The 19,797-nt window shown below is 38.8% G+C and overlaps 2 protein-coding genes and 1 long non-coding RNA gene across 3 annotated transcripts in view; 2 read left to right on the top strand and 1 right to left on the bottom strand.

Moving 5' to 3' along the window:
- The window catches only part of LOC145484855 (uncharacterized), a 137,645-nt gene that overhangs the window by 74,980 nt on the left and 42,868 nt on the right, over positions 1-19,797 (top strand). The gene's annotated exons all lie outside the window — the stretch shown is intronic.
- LOC145484895 (uncharacterized) overlaps positions 1-19,797 on the top strand; it is a 90,758-nt gene that overhangs the window by 56,562 nt on the left and 14,399 nt on the right. The gene's annotated exons all lie outside the window — the stretch shown is intronic.
- LOC145484734 (uncharacterized) lies at positions 4,276-16,490 on the bottom strand. The gene is made up of 6 exons (XM_081463367.1): positions 16,149-16,490; positions 13,052-13,297; positions 12,091-12,399; positions 11,556-11,828; positions 7,550-7,783; positions 4,276-6,737 (listed from the first exon to the last, which is right to left on the bottom strand). The coding sequence occupies exons 1-6, from the start codon at positions 16,405-16,407 to the stop codon at positions 6,427-6,429; spliced, it is 1,632 nt and encodes a 543-aa protein (XP_081319493.1). The 5' UTR covers positions 16,408-16,490; the 3' UTR covers positions 4,276-6,426.

Here is a 19,797-nt window from a genome sequence, read left to right as displayed (position 1 = left end):
ATCTTATGCCGCTCGAGAAGACAGTTATGTAAGCAACGAGAGACTACACAAGGAAAAAGTTTTTTTACCACTTAATAAAGGTCGTCATAAAGAAGTATCTGAATTCAAAAGCCATGTTATGTCATTCACAGAGATATAAACGTTGCTGTAAAGAAGAGGATTTGCAGGGGTAAAGCTTAGACATAAATACTGAGACGTCTTCTCAATTCTTATACAAGATCTCCGCCAACTTAGCCTGTGAACGGGTTTCCGATTGTGTTATAGGGGAAGGAGAAAACAAGTGGGCGGAGATAGTCGGGCGGTGGTCTGGAGAGGGAAAAATCCTGCCCCGCTAGGCTCGCTTCACTCACCCTATTTTTTTTCCGCGCTTGTAGGGAGCCTATTCACAGACGGTGCCAACTCCTCCAGATTATCCAGGAGCCTCCTGAACACAGACCGGATCTCCCGGTCTCCCGCACGGGTCACCACTTTTATTTTTGGCCAATAATTGGTGTTTTCGTGGGAAAATGTTCGGAAAATTTGCTGATGCATTTCTGTGGTTGAATCGACAGAGTTCTTCTCTTAACGGCGCTTTTAGGGTCGAGAAAGTAAAACAGAACAGGCTGGAAACTTGTGCGCTTGACCCGGGAATTAGCTCGGAGCGACTCGCTTGCTGCGGGAGAGGAACTTGTCACGGGTTCTAAAGTATTGTCGGATCTGCTACAACTGAAATCAGGACACTCAAAGAACTTGGACTTCACACGTTTATTCTTCGTACTTCGCTACATGTCCTCGATGTACCACACTCTAATGTAACTCGTAAATCGTCGAGATGTAAATCGTATATCGTCGAGATGTAAATCGTAGTATAGTGAACAGAATATTTTACTTATACTAACGCAATACACGATTGCATCATGTAAGCAACAAAATAAAGACGGTTAAGTAAAGTCATCTTGAAACTAATGACAACCTAAAAGGCATGAATAGAGATCTGAATAGAGTCGGCTTCATTGAAATCGTCAACTAACTAAACTCGGTCTACAAGATAAATGTGCCAACATGCAAGACTTGACAGAAGTCATATGCGTAGGCTGTATATTCAGCGTAGAAAGCTGCATAAAGATACATAATTTTTCGGATAAGGTGAAAGGAAACTTTAAACTAAAACAAAAAAACTTTTCTTTATACTTTCTTACTGTACAAAACCGTAGTTTGAACAGCGACCATCTCTACGCGAGCGAATTAAAACTTATTTACTTAAAACACAATATAGATTGCTTTATCGCAAGTCCGCTGTTTGCTTAAGCTTCGAACACAAAAGAATTTTCGAGAAACTCGCAGTAACACAATGCTCCAAGCAAGTAGAAGTCCTATTTCTAACATTGTTGCTATATTTTTCCCCTGACAAGTTGTTTAATGGATGAATTTTAGTTTGCAATTGGTTACAACAAAAACAAACAGTGCCGCATGTTGGGTGGAAGCTTATTATCTAAAACACTATGTTCTTGTTGTTGATTTTACTGACATTGTTGCTGTTGTTGCCAGCCGGGTGACGTTATTGGACTGAAACAATTTGATTTAAACATGTAACGGTATACCACTCCGGCATACCAATGCGTAACTAGTTAAGGAAGAATATGTAGCGTTTATCACAGTGTGTTGTCGAAAAGAAGCTCGGTCATAATTTTAAGACATGTAGTAAAGAAAATTCCAAGTCCTTTATGAAGATCATTGGAGTGGTGCCATTCATAGCATCGTAGTATGAAAGAAGTAACAAAAAAAAGCTAGCTGTTAGCCACAATTTAAGATGATTTTAATAAAAATAATTGCTCTTCACCCCGATCACGCCAATTCCCTGTCTTCACCATTCCCATATCCATGCCATTACATCGTTTTTGGTCGGGATCATTTGCGGTTCCCATCGGAGATCATTCCCGATGCGAGATCACTCGCCGTCTAATTTGGGGATCATTTGCGGTCTGGGATCATTTGCAGACCCGTACAGATCGCTTTTTCCTCCAAATAATGGCTGTTACCTATATAGTTTTATAGGTATTACTAATTTAACCTGTTCTATTTGTGCAAGCAAACTGGAAATTCGAGTGACTTTCAATGACGAGTGGCTCAAACTTTCACGCGCGGACTTCCAGCTTAAGGCTACAAAACCAGACAGCTCTTCGTCCTCGCTATATTTGGCGACAAGAATTGTAAAGAAATTTCTGTGGAAAGTGAGAAGATTTGGAAAAAACGAGCGTAAGGAACTAAACAAATATAGAGTATATTCTCCCATGATATTACTCTACCGGGACTTTTTTCATTGATCTAATATTGTCACTTTAATCTCGATTACGCCATGCATAAAATTTGTTTCATTTCTAAAAGATCAGATTTTGAGAGAATTTCAAAATATTGAAAAAAGTTCGGAGTTTTCTGAGGAAAGGATGATTTTACAAAAGGAATGGATAGCTATGTTTACAACATCAGCTCAAATCGGAACGTGTCGAAAAAAGCTGGATTTAACGAAAAACCGATTCATCTGAATAATTTGCTAATGCGGGCATCAATTATTTTAAAGTACTGTATGGATGAAGATAAAGACTGGAGGAAATGTCAGGAACATGTAAAAGCTTTCAAGGCCCGTATTGATGAACAGAACAAACAGAAGAAGGCCTAAATGCTCTGGAGGAATTTGATGGATGAGTAGACATTATTTGAACGTGGTAAAATTCCATCAGAACATTTGCAGGCACCAAGTCTAAAGAGGAATGCACTGATGACGGGCCCATCAACCACTAAAGATGAAGAAGAGCTAATTTATTGCAATGCAGAGTTTTGTATCTGAAGAGAGGCAGTACTGATTTTCAGCGTTATTAGAAAACCCAGGTCTCTGTTAACCATTGCCTAGCTGCAATGATAAACTATGCAAGACTGGTCAGTGGTGAACAGAACGTCTTCACAGAGGGTCTAAGGAAATCGATGGCAGCAGAGCTGCTGCTTGTGTATATACCATCCAGAGTAACAAGCAGTCGCAGATCTACTGTAGAAAGGATATGGGGTCCCTTACCTCATGATGGGTCAAAAATGGTTTCACACTTTCCCCCACTAGTAGAGGGAAAAAAAGGACCCACCTTCATTCAGCCTCCGCTTCCTTTGGAGCACCTCTTCATCAGCCTCCTTTGCAGATGCTCTTTAGGTGTAATGAGTGATGAGCACAACGAGCCTCTGCATAGTAGGCTACCTCTCCATCGGCTTCTGCGTTTGGGACATGATTTGTGATTATCCCTCTGCAGATTACAAACGTTGAGTAGATGTTATACTGTCCTTATCAACAATAGGCCAAACTAGCACTATGAAAACTAGTGGTTTAATTAGGCTGTCAGCACTATTATTGTGTTAAGAAAATTTTAAAGATGATCTTTTTTCCGATGAAATTACAACAAGTTCTGAAATCAGGACATTCGAGGCAAACTTTTGATAGAGGTAATGCTTACAACTGGCCAGTGAAAAATAGAGAGGATCTTAGCAGGTGATGTCTTACTGAACATTTCCCATGAGCTCGTTGGGTTCAAGACGGAAGGCAGGAAATAGACGTGATCTGTCATGCATGCGCAGAATTTCGCTGGTTTCCCCTCTAACCGTCAATAGGCCAATTTTCGATATACAGTCGAACCTCCCGTGAGCGACCTGGGCGGTCGCTTACGAGAGGTTAAAACAAAAGAAAATTTAAAACTTTTAGCTCTAAAAGTGGTCGCGGTTGCTCACAAGAGGTGGTAGCTTACAAGAGGTTCCAAATATAGGGATTTGACCCGTGATCTTTTGGTATTTTGGAAAACTGGTCGCCGAGGAGATGTGGTCGCAACCTGAGTTTCGACTGTATGGAAATTCTTATATGGCTCTGAGGCTTAGGGGAATAAAACAAAAGAAATCCCATTGACGTCGAGGAATAAAAAATTAATTTCTTTTGTTTTATTCCCTAAGCCTTGGAACCAAGTTGAAATTTTAATATATCCAAATTCCCTCTTTGGGACGCGCCTGCAGGGAATCACGGTAATTGCATTCATCAAAACAAATATTCAGTCCAAGATGATGAATACAGCTACCATGATTCCCTGCAGGCGCATCTCATTGGGCGAATTAATTGGCCATTTGCTGAATGGATGAAATTTGAAAGTTATTGTGAAAAACAAAGACACCACATTTTTTAATTGTTCCCTTGCATGAGTTTTTGAACAGTTTAAGGCGTCATTTGTATGGTCTTTAAGAGTGTATACCGTGGCCATGGCAACATTGCACTCATGGTAATAGACTCAAGGAAAACCTTCAGTCCCAACCGAGGAAGCGGGAGGAGCTTGAACACAGGGAAATACACAAATACAAAGTCGGTCGCATGCTATTTATTTACAGCTTCAAATGCTAGAGCGGTTTTTAACTTTTCCAGGCCACAAATAAATAATAATTATGGCGCTGCTACTTTTTCTTTTGTTGCGTCAAAACTATGGGAAGCCATTCCATTTGAACTAAAGAAACTATCCTATTACCATTTCTACAAGCAACACAAACGGTACCTGCTAGATTCTCAAGCTGTTTCTTAAGAATAATTTGTTTGATCAGCCTAACCATTTAATTACCTCTCCCACGTCCTGTTGTTTTTTAGCTATATATTGTAATTTAATATTTTTGTTTCTGTGTTCTTTCTGGTAATATGTAATATTTATTTTTAGTATAAATCTACTAGCGTTCTATCACGAATGCCGTTCTCTGATTGGCCACGTTACTCATTATCCATTCTGTTGCGCCCTAGTCAACTATCACGCGATAGAAATCTCGAGCTCATAATCTAATTGTTTAATAGATTGATTGTAAGAAATAGTGTAAAACAATTAAAAATCTAAATCTAAAATATTTTCAATCGAGTGTCGAAAAGTCACTGGTTTTGCGTGGACTACACTACACGATTGGCTAAAAAACAAAAACTCGCGCCACGTTTCATCCAATCAGAAGTAAAACCAAAACCAATCGTGACTCGTTCGCGCTTTTTTTCCCGCGTTTTGCGTCAGGTGCATGTAATTACTACGAATTTTGATGGGCTCACTGTATTGCCTGTGTCCTTTCTGATTGGCGGGAGTGATTACTTTGGGTTTGGTTTTACGACACTCAGTTGAACGCTGTATAGAGATAAAAAAAAACAAAAAAACAAAAAAACAACTAGTTGTAACTGGACTGACTACAGCTGTCACTGCGGCTAATAAGATAGTTTATGTTACGGGACCGCCGCGAAGCTAATTATCACGTATATTTTCCACGTTTTAAAGATTTCAGGCTCTAAGATATAACAAGACCAAGATATTTTCTTACGACACCTTTTTTCATCTGAGCAACATTAAGTCTATAACTATTGAAAATGATCCCTTTTTCCGAGATCCTAGTTCAAGCGGAAAATTCACTTTGCACAAGTTGTCATATGTTAAATGCGAATGGAAACGTTTTAACAATTGAAGAATTCCAAGACAAGTTTAAAATCAAAACAAATTATCTTTACTACCCTCTATTAATTTCTGTCATACCGTCGGACTCGAGCCCGTTCATAATACGCCAGAGAAATTTGAAAACGTAGCTTTATTTCTACGGTAAGGCCTTCCGTCCACACTAATCCGTCATGAAAACGCTTTTTACAATAACTACAGAAATTGTCGCGCTACTTGACTAATTTTCATTGTCAATAAGCCGACAGACACATTAATATATAATTTATGCCATTTAGTTTTGCAAAAAAACAAATTGACAGCAGCTTTCATATATTTTTCTATCCTGTTAGTGACAATGAACTTCGATCCATAGCTACTCTGACAATGCTATGACGAGATCCATGATCAATAATAGGACAGACGCATGAAAACCTGACGTCAATTTGTGATCTTCAAAGCGGACGAAAATGTGATTTTTCTTCCCGAGTTTACCTCAAAAACAAATCCAAAATGACCGGTGATTGTTGCGTCTTCAAATTTCATACAGGACTTATGTCAAAGATATTTCTCTCTCAATGAAAGTAGTAAATCCAAAACATAACCGTAGAAAATGCACCCAGTTTTGTCTTAAGAATAGTTCATTCGCATTCAAAACAGGATATTCTATATGGAGCAAAACATCTGGATTTGAGGGTCTCGAAAACAATCAAATAAAAAACGGGAAAATTGTAACCTTTACAGCCACTATAGGCAAAGCAATATTTCAACGTAACGTGTTAGACATACAACTGATCCTTGTCGAAAACTCTTTGCCCACGTGTGGTCATCCAGTTGCAGTATGTTCCAAGATGTTAGATGGTGCAATGCACTGGGGTACCCGTAGCAAACGTTTTCATGCGCAAGAATGCTGCAATGTGCTGCGTTGAAATCTTGCGTACGTTTTATAGGGTGCTTAGTTTTAATGACTTATTATTATTGTTCAGCCGAGGTAGAAGACCTCCACCTCATCAGGTGTGAATTTGTAAGTCCCAGCCAGGATTGTTTTCGTGTCTTGTACTCCACTTGGAACAGAGTAAGAGCTGCCAAAGTATGTGTATGAAATAGTGTTACGATTTGCATTGTCAGCAATGTGGATGTCATGCCCACCACCAAATGATGGACCGCTACTTGAGTACCTGTAAATTGCATTCCCTGACAACTTCACTATGCTCTTAAATGGTCCAAGACCTTCTTTGTTCCGGAGTGAAAATATGAACGCATTAGAAGTGGCAGTGTATCCACCGCTGGACTCTACAGAGGAACATATAAAGTTAAATAGGAATTACAGTTTAATTAAGCATGATGGAAAGTTGACGACCAAATCAGGGGAAAAAAAAACTAATTTCGTATTGCTCACTCGATCCTATAAACAAAGCTAAAATCTCTAATCTGAACGAGCTCTCGAGGTTAGCTCTTGTCGTATCACAATTTTAGATTCAAATGATTCGCTTTCCTGTAAATTATGACAGACAAAAATACCTTCCGAAACGCGTCCAAAAATCCGCGAATTACTACATTTTTCACTTTTATCCATAGTGATTTAGAACATAAACGGGCAAATAGTCTTGTTACAGTAATAAAATACGTTGACAATTTTTCTTTGATATAGTTCATTTACGTGCTATATCATTATGTATAAACTTTGAGCTTATCTGGTACTTCGATTTATTTTCAGTCAGTGGACCTTTTACGTTCACGAGTGTGAGGCCATCTTTTTTCTGTTTGCTCTGTGACTTTCAATAAAACAAGTTAACAATTTAACTAAAGCGGTAGCGGACATACCTTAGGAATTAAACAAGGTAAGGTAACGCCTAATGCCCAATGGAAGGGAGGGGGGATAAATGACCCATATCTCGGTATAGGGGTGCCGCCGAGGGTACGTTTGAAATCTTGACCCTGTTTAGGACAAAAATACTCACCACTCACCCTTGTTTGACCTTTCAGAAAACTTGGTGACAGCATTGGCTGGTAGAAATGGGGGTAGCAGTTCCTCTACTACCACTCTCCGGGATTCTTTTAATAAATTACAATTAAAGGAAGCTCACATGAAATGTGTTATTTACCCCAAGGTATATCAGTATATCCTCCAAACACATATTGTCCCTTTTTGATGATGGTAACCGTGTTTCGTTTCCCATCACACCTGCTGTGGAATGTACTGGAAGCCCAGCCGTGAGCGGAAGCGCGGTAACACAGCACCCAACTAGGGCTGCTTCCAACAGCAGGTGTTAGGAATTCATGAAGGCGGCTTTTATAATGTGCATTTCCTGTTATTATCGCTGAATTTCTCTGGAAATCTGGAATTAAAAAAAGAAAACTAGACAGGTTTACCAAAATTTTATATAGTCAACAGGACACCTCTAAATGAGTACCAGGGTCTCAACAAAATCACTTCAACGGCTTAATAAGACCATCTACCAGCTACTGTGGTTCATCAGCCTCTTATAAAATAGCCATTTTGCAGAAAGAAGCAACAGACTGCCAAAGACAAAAACAGATTAACTCGAGTTTGCTAATTAGCTTACGATTAGCACGTGATCAGTACGCGTTCAGGTGATTCCTTTGAATCTAAAGTTGACATTTCAATTCAGGTTAAAAGTTAAAGATTCTACTATAAACTTGCAACAGCAGCTAGAAAAGACAAAAGGGTAAAATAATAACTGTAAACCATAAACTACGAGGGTTGAATTAATGTATGTTTCGTAATAAAGGAGCAAGACTTTAAAGGTTTGTTTGCATGCTTTGTTCTCGGGGACACAAACTTAACGAATGTTGGGTGTTCACGTTTCAGATAATTATTGAGACTTGACATGCGTTAAAATTGGTCTACACTAAAATCAAAAAAGCGAGAAAAAAAAGATAAATGGTTCACGACCTCGCGGAAACGATTATCCATCGTAGAGTTACTCCCGGCATAAAGTTTGCCAGTACCCATTTATACACCTGGGTGGAGAGAGGCACTGTGAAAGTAAAGTGTCTTGCCACAAGTACACAACACAATGTCCCCGGCCAGGGCTCGAACCCGGACCGTTCGATCCGGAGACCAGCGCACCAACCATTAGGCCACCATTCACCCAATTCTTGGGAGCCAATTACATCGCAAGGATGCACAGCGTAATGTAAGGGTATCATCTTAAACAAACAAACAAAAAAATGTTTCCTTCTTTCACAGTTACAGCGACTTTATAAATGTTGATCTGTCCATAAGATGCCTGTTTTATCGATCCTCCAGTGTAGTAACAATAGCCTGCGAGCAGGCTCACGTTGGAGAACAAGCGCGGGTGGCGTGGCCGCTAGACGAAAAAAACAACTTCCTTGGCGCCTCTTTACCAGACTCCTTCCCGCCGGATCACTTTGTTCTTCGCCGCTCGCGAGAGTGACTCGAAGGTGAGCCTGTTCGCAGGCTATAGTGACAACGAAAGGCTACTTCTAAGTAGCCTTTTTGAGCAGTATAACTATTTTTTTTAAAATTCAGTTGATAATGTATATACATTCAAAACACATTTACATAGTTACTTACTTTACAAAATTACATTATTTACACCACTCACATTGCAATACTCGATTTACAGTATACTATTTACATCCTTGCAATACTAGTCGCTTACAATTTCATACCTTATTTTTATTGCCTACTCTACAGGTTACTTTCACTAATAAATGTACAATATTCTACTTATACTATAATTAATTACTTACATTGTTTACTTTTTTCCCTTATTAATTTATTTACTTATTTCTTTATTATGTTCTGTTGCACAGCAAACAAACAACTAACAAACAAAACAAAACAAACAACGAAATTAACATGTACAATTAACTGGGGCTATTACTCCAATTGGGAGATAAAACGAGGAGAAGATTGCGATAACATTGGATTGTACAAAACAACAGCAACAGCAGAAAAAAAAAGAGAGACAAAAGGGGAAGACAAATAACTGAGTTGACATGTATAATTATTGGCTCTGTAACCAGTGTTTTACATTCCTATCAACATCATTACTACGGGTATACAAAGAATTTTTCGAAATATATTTATGCTTAAGATAACTATAAGTTCATTTACCGATAACGCCATGTATTGATTGTGCAAATAATATTTGGCATATAAAAAGGTGAAGTTTAACTTTCTGATAATGTTTGATTTTGATTCCGTGCTTGAATTGTCAACTTTCACACCAAGACTTAATTCAGTTGGTGAAAGACTGAAGGAGGTAACATTTTCTTTGTTGAACCATTTTATGACCTCTAAAAAGAAAAATTGGCTCCAATTACAGCTATGGACAGCGTGAATTATGGAATCATTCATTTCACAATATGGACACTTTGTGTCCTCCGCCTAACCAAAGAAGAATAACTTTTGTTTGGTGACTACTATTCTATGTAAAAGTTTGAAATAGAATTCCATAAGGTTGTTATCTTTACATACGCTTTTCACCCGGCTAAAAATATGTTTCAGAAATGTTTGATCAATTTGCAGGTCTCTTTCCAGTTTACAATTAGGTTCTTTGTTTATGAGGAGCCGTTAATAGACTCTATTTTTCGTTTTAGTTAAATTTATGGAGATCTCTGGGGAAAGCTGAAACATACTATTTAACAGCAGATCTGATCTGTCCGTGGGGTTTGCCCTCGCACTTTCTGCAAAGTGTCTAGGAATAGCAGAAACTACTTGAAAATAGATGAGAAAGTTACATCTAAGATCATAGTTTTGGATGAATTCTAAGTAAGAAAGAAATTACACATCTGCTTTGAGAATAAAATTTGTTCTTGGCCGGACTAGTTTTGAAAAGATTCTTTTAATAACAAGAAATACAGGAGAATCAATTTGTAGAACTGAGGTAGCCCAGTCTGATCGAGAAATTTCATGTCATAATCGCATCGTAATATGAAGTTTAGGCCCCTGTATTTTTCGAATACTAGTTAAGAATCGCCTTCCAAGATTCACCGCTATTATGTTCCTCAGCTAACAGTCTGGAGATCCAAGCTAACTTCAATGATTTTGATAAAACATATATACTAGGTGTTCGTAGACCTCCTTAGTCATAATCTAAAAACATCACTTTACACTTAATTTTGTCCTTTTTATTTTTGCAAATGAATTAGAATATGGCCGAATTCACAGCACCAAGGTATTCGAGAGGAATATTAAGGCTGGAGATAGAGTGTACCAGTTGAGAGATGCTAAGACTTTTAGTTATTAGGCACCTTCCAAATAATGTAAGACTCCGACAGTTTCCTATGTCAAGGATGGTCTTCAATTTTTGCAATTTTAACGTAAATTTGTATTTTTCATTTTCTTTCTCATTATAAGAGATAAAAGTGACCAGCACGCGAATTGGTTTTTCTGGCTATTGAAATCCAAAGGGCTTGTCGTGTCTATGTCTCCATGATCCCAGCCACAGAGCTTTAGTTTTCGACGGGTCCAATTTGAGGACAGAAATATCGCCAAAATTGTCCAATAAAGCGATCGCCTTGTGAACCGAATTGCAGTTACTGTTAAGAAGAGTGGTATCATCAGCTAACGGGCTTAATTTTGATTCCTTACCGAGAATGCTTATACCCTGACTCTTTATCTTGCCTGGTTTTACACGCTAGTAATTCTGCGGCCAAGATAAATAGACATGGAGATAGAGGGCAGCCTTTTCTCACTCCTCTTGACAAGCGAAAATAGTTTGTTCAGAAACCATTGTTTAGAACTGCACTCTCTGTGTTGAAATAAAATATGGAAATCTAGCGTTGAATGCTTTCCCCAAAATTAAATAGCGCAATGGTTTGCAATGGTATAAATTCCCATTCAATTGTATCGAAGGCCCGGTTTAAACGTCGCATTTTACATGCACTTAATTCGGCAATTAGATTCGGTGAATGTAAAATGCGACGTTTAAACCGGGCCAAATAAAAAAAGTATTAGTTTCTAGGTGCTGTCACGCACATGTTACGCAGGGCATCGTGCGCTAACAGACACAAGCTTGTTAGTAGCTTAAGGCTTAAGGACCAACGTCTTGAGGACTAAAATGGAGGATATCCCGTGACAAAAACGTTTTTAGACCTATCTTCATCGGTACTCACCTGCTTGGACATAATTTAAGGTTGTCCGTGCACTAACAGATCCCAACTTGTTGGTGGCTTTGCACTGATAAGGGCCAGCATCTTGCGGACTAAAGTTGGAGATATTTAGTGTGCCATTGTTAACAGTGGTTCGACCTTGTGGTAACGGCACAAGTCCTCTTGACCAGACAACTGTCGGTGGTGGATAAGCAAATACTCGACAGGAAAGAGAAGCTACTGAATTTGCTGTAACTTTTACAACGCTGTCGGGAGTCTCGAGGAATTGTGGAGGTACTGGATGAAAAAAACATACATAAAAAAATGAACGATCGTAACTATTAGACCATGTTAATATTTTTCATACTTCTTAGGGACTACGCGTACTAGAATCGGTCAATTTAGCAGGCCGTATTCTACTGTTTCCTAACTGAGCTGAGCTGAGCTGAGCTGAAATGAACTGAACTGAACTGAACTGAACTGAACTGAACTAAACTAAACTAAAAATTTTCCTAACTGACGAAGGCTCTCCACTTGACAACGCTCTCCTTTTGATTACCTTGTACAAAAAGTTTCACCACCTTCTTAGCTTGTCCTAAGATATTTGTAGCTGTGCAAACGTAACTCCCCGAGTCATTGTAACCAGCATTCTTGATCTGTAGCTTATTGCTTTGGACGTCCGTATTCACCTGTCCTGTGACACTTGTTTTACTCCAGGATACGCTAGGCTTCGGATTACCATCAGCTGAGCAGTAAAATGTGGCAGTCTGGTGCTGAGTTACAGTGAGTGAGGCGGGAGAAACAATCACTTCTGGAGCAGATATGGACTCCCCTGCATCACCTTTAGGTCCCGGATGTCCAGGAGCTCCTGAAGTATTCAATGAAGGAAACAAAATTAATGATTCACTGTAAACAATTGCAGACGTTTAAAGCTTAACTTAGGCTTTAATGCATGAAATAAACTGTGACACAAATTTGAATCGGGAAGTTTCATTTGTGTCTTAACCTTTTTCTTTCTTGTTATCATTTCCTTGAAGAATAAGTCAAGTAAAAGTCAAGATGCAAAGAACACAGCAATTTGGCCACTTTTTCGTCACTGCTGATAGAATCCATCCAGGATTTTGAATTGAATAACGGCTTTATCCAAAATTATTTGCAGTGTTTGTATTTTTAGATTTTTTTCTGATATTTCTAGTAAATCAACTTTTGAAATCCGACATGGTGTTTCCAAGATGGTGGACATATAGTGACCTAGGGGTCTCTTAGGTGTGATATGACTACGCGATTGACACCTTATACATGTTTTTATCCTTGACCCCAGACCATGTTAATTTGATCACAACTGAAGACTTTCAGAGACAAAAAACAAAAACACGATAGTTCCTAATAGCGCTAAAAATAAACCTGTATTCAAAACTTATTTTTCTTGTTTTCTAGTTTTTGTTTTGACTTAAGAACCGACAAGCTTTCCCTTAGAACAGAGCATCAAGGGACAGGTCACGTGACTTAATCTTGAATACCTTTTTCGCCCTTGATTCCAGTACTTCCTTTTGGTCCTCGTTCACCTCGAGATCCTTCGATCCCCTTTGGTCCTGGGGGACCTGTCACGCACACTTTGTTAGGAGAGAGACAGTAAGACTCCACGGATTCCTTAACAATGGAGGTCACATACTTCTTGATTCCGTCACTTATTTCTTGAATGCCATCAGCATACTGGCGGTTGAGTTTTAAGCTACGTCGTGAAACGTGACCGTTGGACTTCATGTCTATAGAAAAATGAAGTGTTGGCATTTATGTCTGATTACCTACGAGTAACTGATTTACGCATAAAACGGTGAGAGGGAGGAGAGGGTTGGCAAATTCCTTTGTTACGTTTGTAGAAGCGAAACTTATTGGACGCTTACTGACGTAGAATGAGTGGTTGTGAAAAGTTGAAAATTATGACCCTGGCCCGACAGAATCATAAATCATGATATAGAACAAAGTGCTTAAAACTGATTCGCCTCAATTGAAAACTGCAATTTTCAAACTCTTTAACTGTATCTTCGCCGAGAGTTTTTCCCAGTAGCTGGTGAGAGGGCACTATAACTCCCACATAATTCAAATTAGAGGAGAAGCGAGAACCGTCATATTCAAGAAGAATTTGAATAAACAGTTGCCGCAGAGACTTTTTTTCTCCTGTACTCAATAAGGACAGTAACAGACTAAAACTTAACTAAACAATTAATCAGCATAAAACAGGATTTCCAGTTTTCACCGTTAACTGACGGCTACAAAATGGATCAGTACATAAAACGCTCTCCAATTATCAGCAGCCTTACAGCTGCCTATATATCCATTGCTGCATGGATTACAGACAGAATGTTATTACAGTTTCATTTGTTAGCTATATTATATTACTCCTATTGTATCTTAGGTAATAACATGTACTCGTTACGAGAAAACTAAAGGAAATTGTTGTTAAATTGTTTGTTAAATTAGGTGGTCCTCCTCTTAACAGCGATTCCTGTCAAGAAAGCTGGCTCTTATATTCGCGACAAACTCAATAATGACAGTACATTATCCTAAAGAACTAATCTCAATACGGATGACATTATCTCCCTTTTGGAATTTGTTCTTTCTAACAACTATTCTGTTTACAACGATTGTTTCTACAAACAATCCAGGACACCTCGTCATCATCAAGAAAGATTCTGTCTCAGCTTTCCACGACACTTTGAATCCCATTGACCGTAAGATCTCTTTCACGATTGAAACCGAAAGTAATGGATAAATGTAAGTTTTGAACACCTTGGTCACCTGGATCAATGGAATAATTATTATTCAAATCTTGAGAAAACCAACATATAATGATTGGTACTTGGATTTTCGTTCCCACCATGACAAGAAGCACAAAACTGGCACAGCTTGCAACCTCTTAAATCAGGCGCGCAACCTCCCAAGTACAACTGAGGCAAAAAATAATGAACTTAAAAATGTTACTCGTGCTTTGGAAGAAAATGGTTACCCCCTTTCGATCATTACCAACATCTTAAAGAATAAACCTGCCGTGGAAAACATTTCTTCCCCAGAAGAATTGGTCGGCATGTTTTTCAAGTGGGCTGAGCCAGGTGTGACCAGTTTTGATTTCGCTTGTCTGTCTTACATCAATGGTGTCACTGAACCACTTCAAAGATTCGACTTCGTTACAATGGAATTCGAGTTGTTGCCACACCTTACAGAACTTTACAGCAAGAATTCTCTTCGCAGAAATTCAGGCCATCCAGCCACCTCCAAACGAACGTTGTTTATAAGATTCCCTGCAGTGACTGTACTTGGGGTTGTATTGGAGAAACAAACAGATGCCTCCAAAAGCGAAAAAAAAAAAAAACAAAAAAAACATGTCAGAAACGGCATTGTAACAAAGACTCAAACGTTTCGAACCATGCATGGTTGAACGACCGTGAAATCGACTTCGACAATGCTCAGGCTAGGGTAAGTGAACAACGATAGAGTAAGTGACAAAGGCGATTATCGTGTGCGACAAACTCTCGAGTCATGGCACAGTGCCATGCCTAATGAGGCAGACAATAATTCTAGACTACTAACAATAAAATTAGTCTCTTTTCATTATCCAAATTCCCGTTTGCGGTCAGCACTTTAATGATATGTTATTATTCTGTATTTGTTTTCACCCTTTTCACTGAAAATATTCATTCATTCGCGTCTTTCTGATCATTCGTCAAAAGCTACAGGTTGGAAGCCGACAGCTTACTCTGATCTAAATTTTCAACCAGAGAACGTTTTAATTGTTTTAATAAATTGCTTTTTGTTAGTCACGCCGGGTTTATTAACGTCTATTTGGTTTAAGACTTCTGGCAGCCGGTCTTTTCTCCTTAGGTCAGACGAGTGTTTGTTCGTGAACATGAACGCATTGGTGAGGTGGACTGCCAGCAGTCCAATTTAGATGACAATCTTGCAGCTGCGGTCAACAACGGTCTTTGAGGGAATATCTGCTTTAAATCAGTCTTGAGATTGAAGATCAAATCTATAAACTGTATAGAACGATGAAACGTGTGTTGATTTTCTAGTTGTTCTTGTTTTTCGCAAAATCAATGTAGTTTTGTCTGTTTCAGTTTATGAAACAAAATACGCGGATCAGTAGTCGTTTGAATGTCTCCATCTCAATAAAAAATTAAAAGGTCAGTTACTGGATTCAAATCCTAACTTCTGTGTTTTGACACATCAACGGTTGGCAACCTTTCATTGCTGGCAAATGCCAAAAAGGACAAATTGAATTACCAACCCATCCAGGCCTAGCTGATACAAAAAATATAACACCACTACAACGCTCTGCAAACTAAATAAAATGATACTCTTGTTCCGATGCGAAACTTTGCTTCCTTGCTAACTAACTGTATTCTCTGCTGAACGCATTACATACAGGGAAGACAAAAACTCTCAGCTTTCGTTTTCATCGACACCGTAAATAAGCATTGCGTGAAACTCGTTGTTACCGTGAAAAACGTGCAAAGCTTTGAGACAATAGATACCTTGTTCATCAGAATGGGTCCGATAACAAGACGGGATTTACCTTCTTTAAACCTTTGTTTCAATATTTCTTCTTTCATCACTTACCACTGACGACATCAAAGTTCTCTTTTACACGAGCTTGATGAGAAGCTTTGTCTTCTTTCAGCGCATCTTTGATTTGTTGAATTTCCATAGTGAATTTTGAATCCATCATTTTCGTGTCATGGACCACTGTCTGCATTCTTATGAACAGTGCGATCGTCAACAGAATTGCACTAACAGATAAAATCGAGGAAGCCTTGTGAAGATTCCCGCTACGTTTGTCTATTAACAGGATGTTCGCCTCTTTAGGGCAGCCATCCATAGCTCTTTGATGTTGAATTGTGAAGTTGGATGTGAAGGAATCGAATTTCGCTGAACACTCGCGAAAACTATGCGTGATCTGAACAGCAGGTACAGACTGGCAAGTAAACAATGAATATCTGCAGTATTACATTACGGAATAAACGGCACGCAATGCATGCAGAAGCGATGACGTTTAAAAATTGTTCCTAGAAGATTGGAACATGAGCAGACAAACTGATTCTTAAACTTTTGGGTTAGAAATTTTAGGGGTTTACATTTAGGGTAGTCTATTGGTGGTTAATTCAAGTAGTTCATGTACCAGGTCCCTCTTGTTAGTCCATGTGCTAGGGGTCAGCGAAATGTACCAACCCAAATAAAAAGCACTCCGCTGAAAAGTTCCTCTCTCTGAAATCAACACCTTATTATCTTTAAAGATATTTGGCAAAGCTAATTACATCACCGGAAATTAATTTGTTGTTTTAACCATATACTTGTCCAAGAGAAAAAGGCATAGGATAAAATATGTACTGGACCATTGGACCCTTGGACCTTTAGACTATTTTTTGGACTATTTCTTGGACTAAATTTTACACTATTTTTTAAGGGGTGGGTAAGTAGTTATGTCAAGGGGGAGGTATGTTCTTCCTCAGGCAGGGGTAGGTAGGTAGGGGGTAGGTAGTTTTTTTCTTTTCGGGAGGTGAATTTTGTCAAAATATATCATTCTTACTCATCGAAAATTAATACCTAGGAAGGGGTGGGTAGGTAGGTAGTTTTGTCAGGGGAAATGGTTAATCATATGTTCCTCCTTAGGGAGGAGAGTGTAGGCATTTTTCGTTAGGGGGAGAAGTGTTAATTACAGCACTTGTATCATTACACATGATAAATCATCTGAAAGCAATGGTCACACAACACATGTACGCATGCGCACAGCCTATTAACAGGGGAGGGGGTCGTAATTATTACATAAAAGTTATAAGCATCACGGAAACATATTTCGATTCTTGTCCGCTATTCTTGTGTCAATGTAACTCGCTGCTTATAATTTGCTAAAATAATGTATCGTTTGCACCAGTCGGCTTCGACCATATTTCCGTCGCGGATAAGAACGGTCACAAGAACTATTTCCATTTCCTTTAATCTTACTCTGACTGACAGCACCCCACAAAAGAAAACATTTTTGGGCAGTTACAAAGTCATTCTAGCTATAAGCAGTCTTCCAAACAGCTCTTCTCGCTCCAACGTACCTTGGCTTATAACATGTTCTTTACGTTTTCAGACAGAACAATAACAAAATGTCTGTTATCTTTTGCAATCACAAATCACATTACACAAAAAAATATCTGGCAGTATTCGACACTTAGTCTTAGGCTTAGAGGCTGCTTCATTTAAAATGTTCTTTCCTTTTTTTTGCTACATTCTCAACGTTCATATTATCGGAGTTAACGTTATGTACACTCCCTCAAAATACAAGGACATGTGCAGTTTCGTAATTCCGTCAGTTTAGAATCTTATTTGATAAATAAACCAAAGTTAACGTTAATGGCCGGAAAAGTTTTCCGGACAGAACAATAACAAAAGACTACTATCTTTCGCAATTACTTAGGACAAACTGCGATCCTTTTCCAGTTCTCACAACAAAGTCTGGTTTCTTAAGCTACGTAGTTATTAATTCAGTAGAATTCGACCTTCTTTATCGTCATGTCTTCCTCATCAAAAGCCAGCTTAAGCTATGCTAGTGTTGTTAGGTGAGTTCGTCTGATAGCCAAGATAAAGACGACTTTTCCTACCTACCCCTCCCTGAGGAAGAACATATGATAAACCACCACCCTGACAAAACTACCTACCCACCCCTTAAAAAATAGTCCAAAATTTAGTCCAAGAAATAGTCCAAAAAATAGTCCAAATGTCCAAGGGTCCAATGGTCCAGTCCATATTTTACCCTATGCCAAGAGATAATCATTTTCTCTTGACTTGTCATATCGCGTGTGCGACCCGCTTGTCTATCTGAAATTGTATGTATCGAAAATATGTTATAATGAGTTTGCCCGTGAGCGCAAATTTATCCGACACTGTATTAACCAAAATCCACTTCCAAATCTTCGTTTAAAAGCTGAAATTAAAAGCACTCCGCTGACCCTACAAACAACAAAGGAAAGCCGCAAAGCATAAGTTTCCCTCTCTGAAAGCGACACCTTATTATCGTTAAAAATATTTGGCAACACTAATTACCTCACCGGAAATTAATTTGTTGTTTTAACTGTATACTTGTCATATCGATTAAAAGCAGTCTGCTGATCCTACAAACAGAAAAGGAAAGCCGCAAAGCCTTCACCTACCGCCTGTGCGACTTACTTGTCTATCTAAACTTGTATGTATGGAGGGTATGTTCTTATTATGAGTTTCTCCGTGAACGCAAATTTATCCGACATTGTTTAAACCAAAATCCACCCCTAAATCTTCTTTTAAAAGCTACAATTAAAAGCAATCCGCTGAACCTACAAACGGCAAAGGAAAGCAGCAAAGGAACTCCCAGAGTGCATTTCGCTTCCACAGGGGGATAAATCGTGCGCGACATAAGCGCACGGACATAAGCGCGACACACTATGCGAAATCACTATCCAAAGGAATGCATGCATGCCACACAATACGTCATTGCTTAAAAAATGCCAATCAAGAAGGGATGGAGTTATCAGGACTTCCGAGTGAAGTTATCAGGTGTTGGGAACAAGCGTTTCAATCAATAGACCCCTTCATGCTCTAAGGAGCATTATGGGTAATCAGGGCAAGATTGTAAAGAATCAAAGCGGCAAACGATACGTTTTTCTTCATATTTCCGCCCCGAGTTTAATTTTCGAGAAGATACTTTTATTTGTAAATAGAGAAACCTCTTTTCTACGTTTACTAGCGTTTTTGAGTCGATTGAGCGAGGCTTTAGCCGTCCTCTCAGAGTATCGGAGATGTTATTTTTGTGGCTTGAGCGGCTAAGACTTGATGAAGTTATTCGGGTCTAACCGTAAAAAAGTTCCTACGCCCCCAACAATCACTCGATCGGCTTAAAAACGCTGGTACACCTAGAAAAGGGTTTCCCCATCTACAGTATGCGTGTCGTCTCCAAATGTGAAATCCGAATGGGAATATAAAGAACAACGTTTGTCTTACGGCTTTCCTTCTTTGTAAATTTGCTCTGATCACCCATAATGTTCCTTACAGCCTGAAGGATATATATATATATATATATCCTATATTCCTTAAAGTTCATATGACATGAAAAATAATTTCAGCTTATTTGAAAGGCCCTTCAAAATGCAGAAGAATGGCGTTTTTCTTTTTAAAATATCTTTTTTCGTTTTAGAGATATTGACGTTTTTCTATTATGCAAATTAGCTCAGTGATGACGTCACATTGTTTG

Source organism: Orbicella franksi, chromosome 4, assembly GCF_964199315.1.
Source record: "Orbicella franksi chromosome 4, jaOrbFran1.1, whole genome shotgun sequence".
Lineage (NCBI taxonomy): Eukaryota > Metazoa > Cnidaria > Anthozoa > Scleractinia > Merulinidae > Orbicella > Orbicella franksi.
The sequence above is the reverse complement of the archived record's forward strand: the minus strand, read 5'-3'. Positions and strand labels throughout refer to the sequence as shown.